Genomic DNA, 13,351 nt, shown 5'->3' on the forward strand with positions numbered 1-13,351 from the left:
TCTAGTCTCTTGGTTTTCTTTCTCTCTTTGAATTCCAACTTCTGACATTGATCTAGTCTCTTGGTTTTCTTTCTCTCTTTGAATTCCAACTTCTTACATTATTCTAGTCTCTTGGTTTTCTTTCTCTCTTTGAATTCCAACTTCTGACATTATTCTAGTCTCTTGGTTTTCTTTCTCTCTTTGAATTCCCTCAACAAATTCATCTTCATCAATATAATTTTCCTTTTCTATAACATCATGCCCTTTATGAATATCAGTAAGACATTTCAGACAAATGTTTTCTTTACAAATTGCAGCACATATGATCCAAATGTTGATTGCATCTAATTTTCTTAAAATAAACATTTTTGTCTGAATATTCACAAGATTTGTCTTCTAAATCCTTAGTTTGAGACATTTTATGGTTGGAAATATGTCCTTTTTTCATATATGCAATGTATCCACAAATTTACACTGGATGTGTTTTTTAGTCTCCGCCACCGTGTACCTGATACGACACAAAGATACTTGTTCCAGTTTAACCAACTAACCAGGGATGTATATAACTAAATAATTCTATATCCTGTTTGTTTATAATAAAAAATATGAACCAATTTAAACGTAAGCTGTAAATATGTCTTTTTATTTCTGATAAATGAAAAATTACTAGACCTATTCAAAGGGTATTTTTTTATTTCTTAAAATACAGGTGTGTGATAACTTCCGGGCTATAAAGTTTAAACTTATATACTAAAGTTCTGTACTACCCCTCCCTTCAAATGGGTCTTCCTTAGAATTCAATTTGGCAGCTATCAATGTGTATTTTTACTAGTAATTTTCCAATTGTCTATGAGATGTAGCCTATAGATCATATCTGGGAACCAGAATGTAAACAAAATAAAAACCACAAGAATATTATATATCTCCCCAAAAAGTGGTCCATGAAACAGCTGTATTTACAAAGTGCAACCAATATTTACATTTATTTAAATAGAAAAATCTTTAAAATCCCTTTTTCTCTCAACATTATTTATCCATTCAAATCATAGCCTAAAGGGAACCACTTCATGTACTCTCAACTTTCTTTTACAGTACAATGAATACCCCAACTCTTAATTTTTAAAGAAATTGAAAGATTTTAATTATTGTCAGCTCACCCTACTTGCATGTTTACTGACATGAAATGCCTAGAACCTGTTTAAAACTACTATGATAATAATTGAAAGCATTTCAGAACAAGAATGTGTCCCCAGTACACGGATGCCCCATCCGCACTATCATTTTCTATGTTCAGTGGACCGTGAAAATGAGGTAAAATCTCTAATTTGGCATTAAAATTAGAAAGATCATATCATAAAGAACATGTGTACTGTTTCAAATTGATTGGACTTCAGCTTCATCAAAAACTACCTCGACCATAAACTTTAACCTGAAGCGGGACAGACGGACGAACGAACAGACAGATGAACGAACTGACAATAAACTAGAGATATCTTAAATTCTTAACTCAGTATAGCTACTCACCACTTTATAATGTTTTATAATATCCAATAAACTAGAGATATCTGTACTCAGTATAGTTACTCACCACTTTATAATACCCAATAGACTAGAAGTATCTTTACTCAGTAGAGCTACTCACCACTTTATAATGTTTTATAATATCCAATAAACTAGAGATATCTTAACTCAGTATAGTTACTCACCACTTTATAATGTTTTATAATATCCAATTAACTAGAAGTATCTTTACTCAGTATAGTTACTCACCACTTTATAATGTTTTATAATATCCAATTAACTAGAGGTATCTTTACTCAGTATAGTTACTCACCACTTTATAATGTTTTATAATATCCAATTAACTAGAGGTATCTTTACTCAGTATAGTTACTCACCACTTTATAATGTTTTATAATATCCAATAAACTAGAGGTATCTTTACTCAGTATAGTTAATCACCATTTTATAATTTTTTATAATATCCAATAAACTAGAAGTATCTTTACTCAGTATAGTTACTCACCACTTTATAATGTTTTATAATATCTATTAAACTTGAGGTATCTTTACTCAGTATAGCTACTCACCACTTTATAATGTTTTATAATATCCAATAAACTAGAAGTAACTTTACTCAGTATAGTTACTCACCACTTTATAATGTTTTATAATATCTATTAAACTTGAGGTATCTTTACTCAGTATAGCTACTCACCACTTTATAATGTTTTATAATATCCAATAAACTAGAAGTAACTTTACTTAGTATAGCTACTCACCACTTTATAATGTTTTATAATATCCATTAAACTTGAGGTATCTTTACTAAGAGTAGGTAAATACTCAGACTTTTCTTTCCTTGTCCACCAATTTTTTGGAGATCTACAATTGAAAACCATTTGTATGAAGCATAAAACAATTTTTTTTGCTGTAGCCATTTAAACCAATAAAACAACTTGAGTTTCAAGGATTTTTATGATTTGCTTTAATAAGATAATTTTGATCTAATGTAATATGTATCTTCATAGGTTAGTTCTGGGCTAAAGTTTCAGATTTTCTTGATCTGTAAGCATTTGTTTTCATTTAGCTTTCCAAACTGTTGGATATAAGGGTTTCTGATAAAGGTTCATGCCAGCTTTTCACAAAAAAATCTAATGATTTAAGTTGTTGTTGAGTATAATAAATGGTTCCAAGATTCTACAATCTTATATTAGATGCAAGATTGTTTAGTATATATAAGGCAAGGCAATCTGTCAACAGTCATCATTTGGAACTATATAAAGTGAGTATATTGAGCACTTATGACTTATTCTATGCAAATTTGCTCTAACTCCCTATCTTTTTAATAAAAGAATTATAAGTGATACATGAACACACTTGATTTAAATTACCTCTTTATTCTATGTGACCTTTAAATGACTTCAGTATTCCATAAAAGCTATATATGACATCATTATTCCAAGTCACCTTCAAACGACCTTTTTATTCCATAAAACCTTTAAATGACTTCTTTATTTCAAGTAACCTTCAAATGACCTCTTTATTCCATGTAACATTCAAATGACCTCTTTATTCAAAGTATCCTTCAAATGACCTCTTTATTCCAAATAACTTTTAAATGACCTCTTTATTCCATGTAACCATCTAATTACTGATAGCTAACAAATTATCTACCTTGTTTGGCTGGAACTTGTGTAGTGGTAATGGTACAATTTGGCTCTAATATATTTTGGCGGAGCATCTGGGAATGGATTGTTGGCGATCAACTCTAGAACCTCCTCCTGCCCAGTAAGCAAACGATACACCATTGTAACAAACCAAGGATTATGTTGGTAGTTACCAAGGGCAGCAAACCACATCTGCCAATCCAATCTTGGTTGATGAGGTGCTGAAATTATACACAAAATATATTCTCTTTGGATTTATTCTCATAACATTAGAAGACTCTACACATGGACATCTTCAGCCAATGGAATGCTTGAAACACACCACAAAACATGACCAGAATAGAAGTGATGAAATTCATTAATTTTCATGGGTACCATTTTATGTGAATTGAGAAAAACTCTTTTTATGATTATTTGAATTTTTTCTTAATAGCCAAAGTCAGCATTCAAGCCTATAGAAAATGTGTACTTCAGTGAACATTTAAAATTGTGGTTCAACAATACCCATGAAATCAATATTTAGTTAGTATTCAACCAATGATAATGAATCGACAGTAAATAAGATAACTTGATGCATATAATTCCTTCACAAAGACTTGTTTGAGAAAAAGTTGATTACTGTGCATTCATTATTGTTCGTAGGATACAAATTTTTGTTGATTTAGTGGGTTTAAGTGAACCTGAATTTAAGTTTTCAAAATGTGCAAATTTTCTATAGTTTACTCTGCTGCTTTGGCAAAACCCTGAAATTAAATATTCATAAAAATACAATTTTTCCCCTATTTAAGAAAATTGGTACCCTGGAAGATAAATGAATGAATAGTATATTATATTGTTGTATTTTCCTATTCATAAAAATGTCTTTTCATGTATCAACAATGAATCCAAAGTGGTGTTTCCAAAATGCCTGAGAATTTTTACTATGAATAATTCAATGAGAAATTATTTTGCATTTGTTAATAGTAAAACAAGATTGACATGTTGAAATATCTCACCAGATTATGATTGAATTTTATGTTGACCAACCTTCTGGTCAAGAGGTTACTACAGGTATAACAAAAACTTATCATTGGATCATTGAATCATCAATGATGATCATATCAAAGTCTGATAAATACTGTCATAAAGACATATGAACCTTACAATAATTGTAAACAGAAAATATAGCTAACCTATAATAAAGTATCTGCAAATCTTATCAAGTTACAACAACTTAAAAGTTGATCAAGGAAACTATGCTAATTTTAGAAAAATCATGAACTCAAATATCCATGAAAATATAATTTCTAACTTATTTATGAAAATTGGTACCCTTGAAATGGAATGAATCAGTATGTGATTTTATTGCGATTTTCTATTCATAAAAATGTCTTTCCACATATCAACAATCTATTCAAATTAACTGTTTATAAGGAATGGTGTCAAGGTCAGATTAACCACATCTCTTTATCAATACTGTTATCCCTATACTCACCAACAATAGGTAGTTTCCTAGACAGGTTACCAGGTTTATACAGGAACTCATACTCTTTCCAACCTGTCTGCATACTGTTACTGCCTTCTACAATGACTTCTGGTCTCCCACCGACACCAGTCATTCTACACAAAAACAAATTAGATATAAATTTGGTTTGATTTTTTTTTCTATTTTTTTTCATTAGAAGTCAGTATGACAAGCAGTAGAAGTACTCTTTCTTTGCTATGATTTGTGACATAAATCTATACATAATATCCTTTATTTTCAATCACAGTAATTTTAAGCAATAAATCACTTTTGTACAAAACAATTTCTGGTCTTCTTGTCATTACAACTTTTGGCTCATCTGACCCAAAAAATCAAAGATATAAGTTGTTGCCCTATCTATCTGAATATGAATGACAGTAACACAAAATTAAATCATACTTTTAGGCCAATTTTCTAATTTGCCAAGGACATAAAGACAAAGTTCCCAAATTGCATTGACAACCCAAATTGCACCTATTCAACACAAGAGTGCACATGCTGAAATGTCTCCCTTCTTTACTAATCATTGATATTATGTTGATAGTCCCTAAATATAAAGCTTTATTAAAACTGTCACATAAACTTAACCAAGAAAATCAAACATTGAACAATTAACCATGAAAATGAGGTCAAGGTCAGATGAACCATGCCAGGCAGGCATGTACAGCTAACAATTCTTCCATACAACAAATATAGTTGACCCATTGCTAATAGTTTAAGAAAAACAGACCAAAACACAAAAAGTTAACAGAGCAAATGAACCGTGAAAATGAGGTCAAGGTAAAAAAAAACTGTGTGACTGACATATAGATCATAAAATATTTCAATACAGCAAATATACGGTAGTTGACCTATTGCATATAGTATTAGAAAAAAAGACAAAAAATCAAAATCTTAACTTTGACCACTGAACCATGAGAATGGGGTCAAGGTCAGATGACACCTGCCAGCTAGACATATACACATTACAATCATCCCATACACCAAATATAGTAGACCTATTGCATACAGTATATGAAAACAGACCAAAACACAACCAGGTGCTCTGCAGGGCACAGATTTGTACGACCGCAGAGGTCAAACTCTGAACAGTTGGAACAAGTATGGACACAATATTCAAGCTTGTGAATTCAGCTCTGAATTTGGATTGTGATCAAATTCTTGACATACGAGTTTCTGACACAAAACAAATGTCAAGATCTTACAAAACTATTATGCAATATTGTGCAATTAAAGATTTCTTCTTCAAAGTTTTCAAAAATTTGGAATTTGCGAAATTAGGGAAAAAAAATTGAAAACTACTACCTACCCCCTTTTTTTGCAAAATGTCCATTTCTTTATACATTATTTACAAGTAGTGTAAGGAAGGTACTGTTTTTGAACTACTGATACCTCCCTTACATTGCTTTTAAATTGTCTTAATTGTCCATTGACTAGAAAAACCTAGTTTCCCTCCTTTTTTTGCCCCTGATTCCCCTTTTTTGGCCCCCTAATTCCAAAACATTTTAAGCCATAACCCCCCAAAGTCATTACTAACCATCCCTTAATGGTATGGAAACTTGTGGTATAATTTTAGAGAAATTCATCCACTTTAACACAAGTTATTGTTTGAAAAATACAAAAATGCTTATATTTTGCCCCCATTTTGGTCCCTAATTCCTAAACTATTCGGACTATGACCCCCAAAATTAATCCCAACCTTCCTTTAGTGGTATTGAACCTTCAGGTAAAATTTTATAGAGATCAATTCACTAAATCTAAAGTTATTGTTTGGAAAACCTAGTTTTTCACCTTTTTTTTACCCCTAATTCCAGAATATTTTATTTATTTAAATATACGCAAAAACGTTCACAGTTTATATCAGCAGATGAAGCATTCGCTGGAAAAAGTACATCTACAAAAGCGTCCCCATGCGACGTTGACAAAAAGTCAGTTTTTAATAATGAGCAAATTAAATATGTTACAAGTATCCATTTCTATAAAAAAATTAAAAGTTAGCATGGACTCATGGCAAATTGTTTCTAAAATATTTATAGAATAAAATAAAACATCTGTTATTTGATTTTTAAAGCTGTGAAATTTAGTATGGATGCAATTTGGGTACTTGCCATTACAGAATCATGGACTATTTGGAGGGGTTCAAACCCATTTTTCTATGATTCAATGTGGATTCAAATTTAAATTAGTGGAACCATATGGTAATTATATATATATATAAATAACAACACATTTACAAAATAAACACAGTATGGAAACTTTTGTCTCGATCATAAATAAACATAGGTGACAAAACTGTCAAAACTGGTGCAAATTTGGGGTACTAACACATTATGTATCTATTAACTTGTACAAAATGAATCCAAGTTTATTAGATTTAGCTTAACATTACAAAAAAGAGCCTTAAACACAAACAGAACCAAAGTCAATCATTACAATATTGATAATGATCTTGGAAATATAATGATAGCCAAACTATAGTTTATAAATGTTAAAAATATGATCAAAAACAGCCACATAATTGTATAATTAAAACATGAAAATAAATCCAACAAATATATACGTGTTTCCAGGATGCAAAGCTACTAAAATATTAAGAACTAACATAAAAGACTTACTGGGACACACAGACAGAAAAATGACCCAAAGCAGTAAACATGGACAGAGACTATGAAAAAAGTGATGTTAAGTCTTACGTTCTAAACAGTCCATATGAACTGGTAATTTGGAAGGGGTCAACTTTTTCATTGACATTACGAACTACTGGTGGAATTTTTTGGTTTGACTTCCAATCTAATTCATTAGTATAAGGAACCTGCAATCAGAAATGTTTTAAGACTTTATCTCATTTCAGTCTTTCATGCATTATGTACTTTTTAAACATGCACTATTGAATTGAGCTATTGACAAAGGGAACCAAGTTTAAATAGGTTATAACCAATTCAGATCTTTTTCAGAAAAGCTGATATTGATCCTGACCAATCAGATCCATGGTTTCATTTGACTATAGCACTATAGACTAGCAAACATCTGTAAACTAGAAATGTATCAAAGGTTCGGTTTGATTGGTTGGTTGTTGTTTGCTTAATGTCCAGTGGCAAGTATTTCATGCATATACAGGATAAGAAAACAACAATGAAGTAACACACGTAAATATAAGACATCAAAGTCTGCCATGTCCCATGTTTACAATTCCCTGTACCTTCTAAATAATCCATATGAACTTGCTATGTGAAATTCTTTAGTTTTTTCATGCATTCTTGTAATATCTGTTGGGAGTAGTTTCTGTGATGGACGATGGATACCTGTTGTAAACGGTACCTAAAATATTGAATATTTTCTTCATTTCATACAAAAGGACCTATCAAATTATATAAACATGATTAAATATCATTTCATTAAAACAAAACTATTTTTAACATTTTGAGTGTCAAAAGTACTTTATACATGTATTATCATTTCCTATCTAAAACTAAATAATTTTTAAATGAATTCTAAAATAATAGTCCAGTAACTGCTTACACTTCCAGAGCACATTCATTTGTCCTTTTTTTTTATTTGTTTATTGATACTTAACCTTTTTTCAGTGTACTAGCTTACTGTCAAATAATCAACTAGTTTTCAAGCTTTAATATCACATACTAGTCACTGAAGATACACCTGCTTTAGTGATTTTAAAAGCAGATGCATACTGTCAAACCATTTTTTTACAGAAAAGCTAACAGTGTCAACAAGCTTCATATTGCAATTCACAGCAGCTGCAGTTTTTTGTATGTTTTTATATGCAAGTGTAAGCCTTAAAAAAATGTCCCATAGTAATCTTTGCCAAGATATTGTTATACAATAGGTATAAAATTAGACAAACATGAACAAGAGGATATGGTGAACGCCATAAAATGAGGTCAGCTGAAGATGTAAATAAGGTCAGTTAGAGGTTCTAATAAAACAACCTCTGTTATTGATATGTATCAAACAGGGGAAAAAATCTCAGCTTGTCTTATTCCATTTCATCTTGAAAGTCAATAATCTGTCACATAATATGAAGTGTCACCTTGGTTGTGAAACACTTTACATGTAACATTACTTACCAGACTTAAACAGAACATTGCTACAGCAAGCACACCGAACACTAAACATAAAACAGCTGACCATACTTTCCATACAATACTTGAATCGGTTATGAAACATCTAGAAAATAAAATTTAGATCACAAACATATATAACGCTACTCCCCAAATTTTCAAAACATTACTGAAGTCATTAGATAACTAGATATGGACAATGTCCCTCCTTCTTTTCTGCTCTGCCATATGCATGAGTATTGTTCCAAATATTTTAGATTTGACAAACAGTGATGTTGGCATACAACTGGACATTGTTACGTTGTCCGCAAGACACAAATGATGCCTGACTATAGAAAGTTATGAGTTTAACACCATGTATGATGATGTAACTGTCGGATGAGATAGCCTGACAAACCATGATCTCTTTATGTAGCTAGTACCAAAAAAAGGACTAAATCAAACTACCTGTCATTTTCAGAATATTTGAAATAAATCAAAATCCTGTGGCAATGTACACTTCCATTATGTGTATGAACAGCCTACGAAATATCAAAGCTGTATCTCTAAAACTGTAGGAGGAGATAGCCTAACAAATAATATATCCTAATCTAGATGGACAGACAGATGGACAGTCCCATGAATGGATGGACGGACGGTACAATGGACGGACGGACAGGGGAAAATTAATATGCCCCCATCCCTGACATTTTGTCGTGGGTGCATAATAAAACGTCTGTATAATAAAGTTTTGAACACTAAAACACAAAACTTAATACTGACGACCAGACAGTCAATACAATACTGTAGTCAAATTATTGTAATTATATAAAGCTCTAAATCATGACATAAGAAAATGGTTGATCAAACTTTCCATACAGTACTGGAATCAGAGAGTATTGCATATGCTTTTCAATGTCAACTAATTACAGGAACATTGGATGAGTTCACAAATATGATAGACAAGCTTTGTAGTGAGAATGTTTTGTGTTTTCAATTCATATTGTAAAAAAGACGTTCTTGATAACATGTCATTTCAAGTAATTTTCTATGTCCAAGGGCCACATCTAATATATAGTAGTCTCAAAATATTAACTAAACACCAAGACAAAAACTTATTATTTTGTTTGTCAAATATGTCTACCTGGTGGGGTTGTGAGTTATACGGAAATGTTTATAACTTTTTAGAATTTCTTTTTGTAAGTTTTTGGTGAAATGAATTGCTGTATCTCAACTTGGCAAGTATACAGTATTCATGATAATTTAGTTAAGAGCAAAACATATGAAGGGTTATTTAACATATACTGACATACTGACCTTAATACAGAAAGAAGAACTTCATATCCCAGAGATACACAACCTATTACTATTGTCCATGGAACTATTTGTTCTAACCAATGATCAAATTCTTTAGAACTAAAAGCTATAAAATAATAAAACAGACAATGAACATAAATATATATTCAGAACAAAGAATGTGCACATAGTACACAGAGGCCCAATAGACATTATCATTTTCTATGTTCAGTGGACCGTAAAATTGAGGTCAAAAGTCTAATTTGGCATAAGATCATATCAACGGGAACATGTGTTTAATCATTTAGTAATTCAGTGGTTGTTGTTGGTTGCTGTCTGTTATATTTGATTTTCTTTTTTGTTTTGTCATAAATCATGCCTTCGGTTTTCTTGTTTGGATTGTTTCACATATTGTCATATCTGGGCCATTAAAACCATACCATACAGTATGTATTTTACTTTTTATTAATATGCTCAAAAGTACATCATTTGTATTCCGATGATGGACAGGTGTATCATTGGCAATCATACCACATCTGCTTATTTTTACATTTACCATGGCCTCAGATGTGTAGGATAGATCCTCACAGTATAATGGCCAGGATTTCATACTTTGTCAAATTTGTTGTTGAGATTGTTTATCAGGAAATTTTATATTACTTTTAAAATTCCTGTCCCTTGACTGTCATACAAGCGAGAGGTTTAGCTAGCTATAAAACCAGGTTAAATACACCATTTTCTACATGAAATGCCTGTACCAAGTCAGGAATATGACAGTTGTTATCCATTCGTTTGATGTGTTTGAGCTTTTGATTTTGCCATTTGCTTATGGACTTTCGTTTAAAATTTTCCTCAGAATTCTGTATTGTTCTATTTTTCAAAGTGTTTTTTCTCTTTAAATTTAAAAATAAAAGTTCAAATAAAATGTTACCTCAACAGTAATTTGTAGACTATAGCTATTTTACCTATTTCAGACTTTATAGAAAAACTTGGACTGGTTACCACTTGTAAAGAAAACAGCTTCCAAGTCTGGTAACCTATGTAACATACTGTTACTATCTCAAAAAGGTTAGATAAAAGTCCAGTAGATCTTGTTCTCTTCCTTCCTGAAATAAAAAAGGAACAAAAGTCAATGGTACTATAATATGTTGACCTTTATCAGGTCAAATATACAATATGAATGGCTACACTTGTAGTCAAATTGTACAATGTCAAGTGTGTGTAATATACAATAATATGAATGGCTACACTTGTAGTCAAATTGTACAATGTCAAGTGTGTGTAATATACATTGTAATATGTGATTTACAGTAGAAGGCTGCCAGTACTATTAAGATCTGTATATAAACTGTTTGTTTACCAGGAGTGGGCAGTTATGGTATTAAGTGTTATTAAACCTGAAAACAAGTGTTTGTTGACTTTTCAACAAGTTTATATTTGGTCAAGATAATTTGTTGTTTCAGAAAACTGAACTATTTTAATAAAAGTTTCTATTCTTATAATCTTGATAATGAATAAAATTCAATGTATGCTTTGGAAACATTTATTGGTATATAGGATTGGAATCATATAAGAATATAGGGAAATTTTCAGCTTTATCGATCTCTCCAAACTTATATAGACTTTATATTGACTTTGATCATTGGTAATTAGACCTTTAAAGTTGAAAAAGATTCAGTCATTTATCTGCTAATTTACTTTATGTTCATAAACTTGAACAATCAAAAACTTAAGGTTTTTTTTTCTTCTCCATTTAAAAGATGCCCATAGCCAGTTTTTATTTTCCAATTAGTTTTTTTAGTGAGGAGAACTACATGTATCGAACTTTCTAAAAAAAAAAACAGATAATTTTGACAAAAATCTTAAACCATCTAATCTGTTTTACCTTTCTTTCCAAATGTCTGGTCATCTAGTAATGGAATACATAGCACTATGGTCAAAAGGTTGAAGAAGTTATAGTTCCCTGTCAGTATGATCAAGATCTGTAGCATTAGCTGCAATTAGACAATGTTGAAAAAAAACATTTATAATTGTTGTACGAAGAAGACATGCATTTTGAACCTGTAAGGAGCCATTCTATCTGGGTCATGTGTTTGTATGTATACTTTTATTCGAAGTAGTTGGGTGTTGATAGTTGGTTTGGTATAGTGTACTGTGCAGTATTTTTGACATTTTCTGTTGTCACTTTATGATTTTAATATACATTTAAGAAGCTGAATCAGTGTATATGTTTTTTATATTCAAAATGCATTTAAGAATTATTAGAATTGTGGTAAATATGGTAAAATGTTCAGCTACGCTAAATCAGCCACAATTTATGACCATATGAATTTGTTCTTTGGAGCAATCAGGTTTCTTCATTGTCCAACCTAAATTAAATGTACCGGTACCAATCAGGTAGTCAAGTCAACATTTATTGCTCTCCATTGAGAAGTGAAAAAAATATTAAATTTACAATTCAGATGCATTTTTATTTACAGAAATCCTTGTTCAAAGGGCAATAACTCCAATAAATAGTCAAATACATTTTTCTGAGCTTATTTGTAGATCTTGTATATTGCTAATCATTTTTGTTGTTCATTGTTTCTGCCTTTCTATTAGAGTTATCAAGATACTATAATTTCAGAAATGATTGATGATTTATCAATTTCTGAGAAATAGTTATGCATATGGCTGGGGACACCAAGGTACTCCAATTGTATCCATCAACTTTGTTTAGGAAAAGTAAAACTAATAGCTCAGAGCCTCAGATAGCTACAGTACCCTGGAAATAATATTGTCCCGCATTGACTAACTATTCTAATATAAAAAAAGAAGATGTGGTATGACTGCTAATGAGACAACTCTCCACAAGAGATCAAAATGACACAGAAATCAACAACTATAGATCACCGTATGGCCTTCAACAATGGGCAAAGCCCATACCGCATAGTCAGCTATAAAAGGCCTTGAAATGACAATGTAAAACAATTCAAACGAGAAAACTAACGGCCTTATTTATATAAAACTATAGGCTCTCAAGAGCCTGTATCACTCACCTGATTCTACTTGGGTTTTTGAAATCATATAAAAAAATATAAAATTTGGCTAAAAGTAACAATACTTGGCCAGCACCTCATAAGGAAAGGAACATTCATGCTATGTTTGATTTCATTCAATTCAGTGGTTTTTTAGAAGAAGACTTTTGTATGCATTTCCCATAGGGTCCTATGTTAAACTAAGTCCCCCCACTGGCGGCCATCTTGGATGTTGCAATGGCAACAAAGTAACACCACTTGGTCAGTATGTCATTAAGAACATTCATGCCATGTTTGGTTTCATTCCATTCAGTGGTTTTCTTAAAG

The 13,351-nt window shown here is 31.2% G+C and overlaps 1 protein-coding gene across 2 annotated transcripts in view; it reads right to left on the reverse strand.

Annotated features, from left to right (window-relative positions):
- The window catches only part of LOC143082636 (lipase maturation factor 2-like), a 52,938-nt gene that overhangs the window by 14,183 nt on the left and 25,404 nt on the right, over positions 1-13,351 (reverse strand). The window contains exons 8-15 of one of the 2 annotated variants that reach the window (XM_076258424.1): positions 11,893-12,001; positions 10,973-11,113; positions 10,029-10,134; positions 8,739-8,838; positions 7,347-7,465; positions 4,624-4,748; positions 3,157-3,370; positions 2,262-2,364 (exon numbers count right to left, since the gene is read on the reverse strand). In XM_076258424.1, the coding sequence (XP_076114539.1) occupies positions 2,262-2,364; positions 3,157-3,370; positions 4,624-4,748; positions 7,347-7,465; positions 8,739-8,838; positions 10,029-10,134; positions 10,973-11,113; positions 11,893-12,001 (1,017 nt within the window). Of the gene's footprint in view, positions 1-2,261; positions 2,365-3,156; positions 3,371-4,623; positions 4,749-7,346; positions 7,466-7,852; positions 7,972-8,738; positions 8,839-10,028; positions 10,135-10,972; positions 11,114-11,892; positions 12,002-13,351 lie in introns of both variants that reach the window. The other variant, XM_076258423.1, reaches the window with a different exon arrangement.

Source organism: Mytilus galloprovincialis, chromosome 7 (assembly GCF_965363235.1).
Source record: "Mytilus galloprovincialis chromosome 7, xbMytGall1.hap1.1, whole genome shotgun sequence".
NCBI lineage: Eukaryota > Metazoa > Mollusca > Bivalvia > Mytilida > Mytilidae > Mytilus > Mytilus galloprovincialis.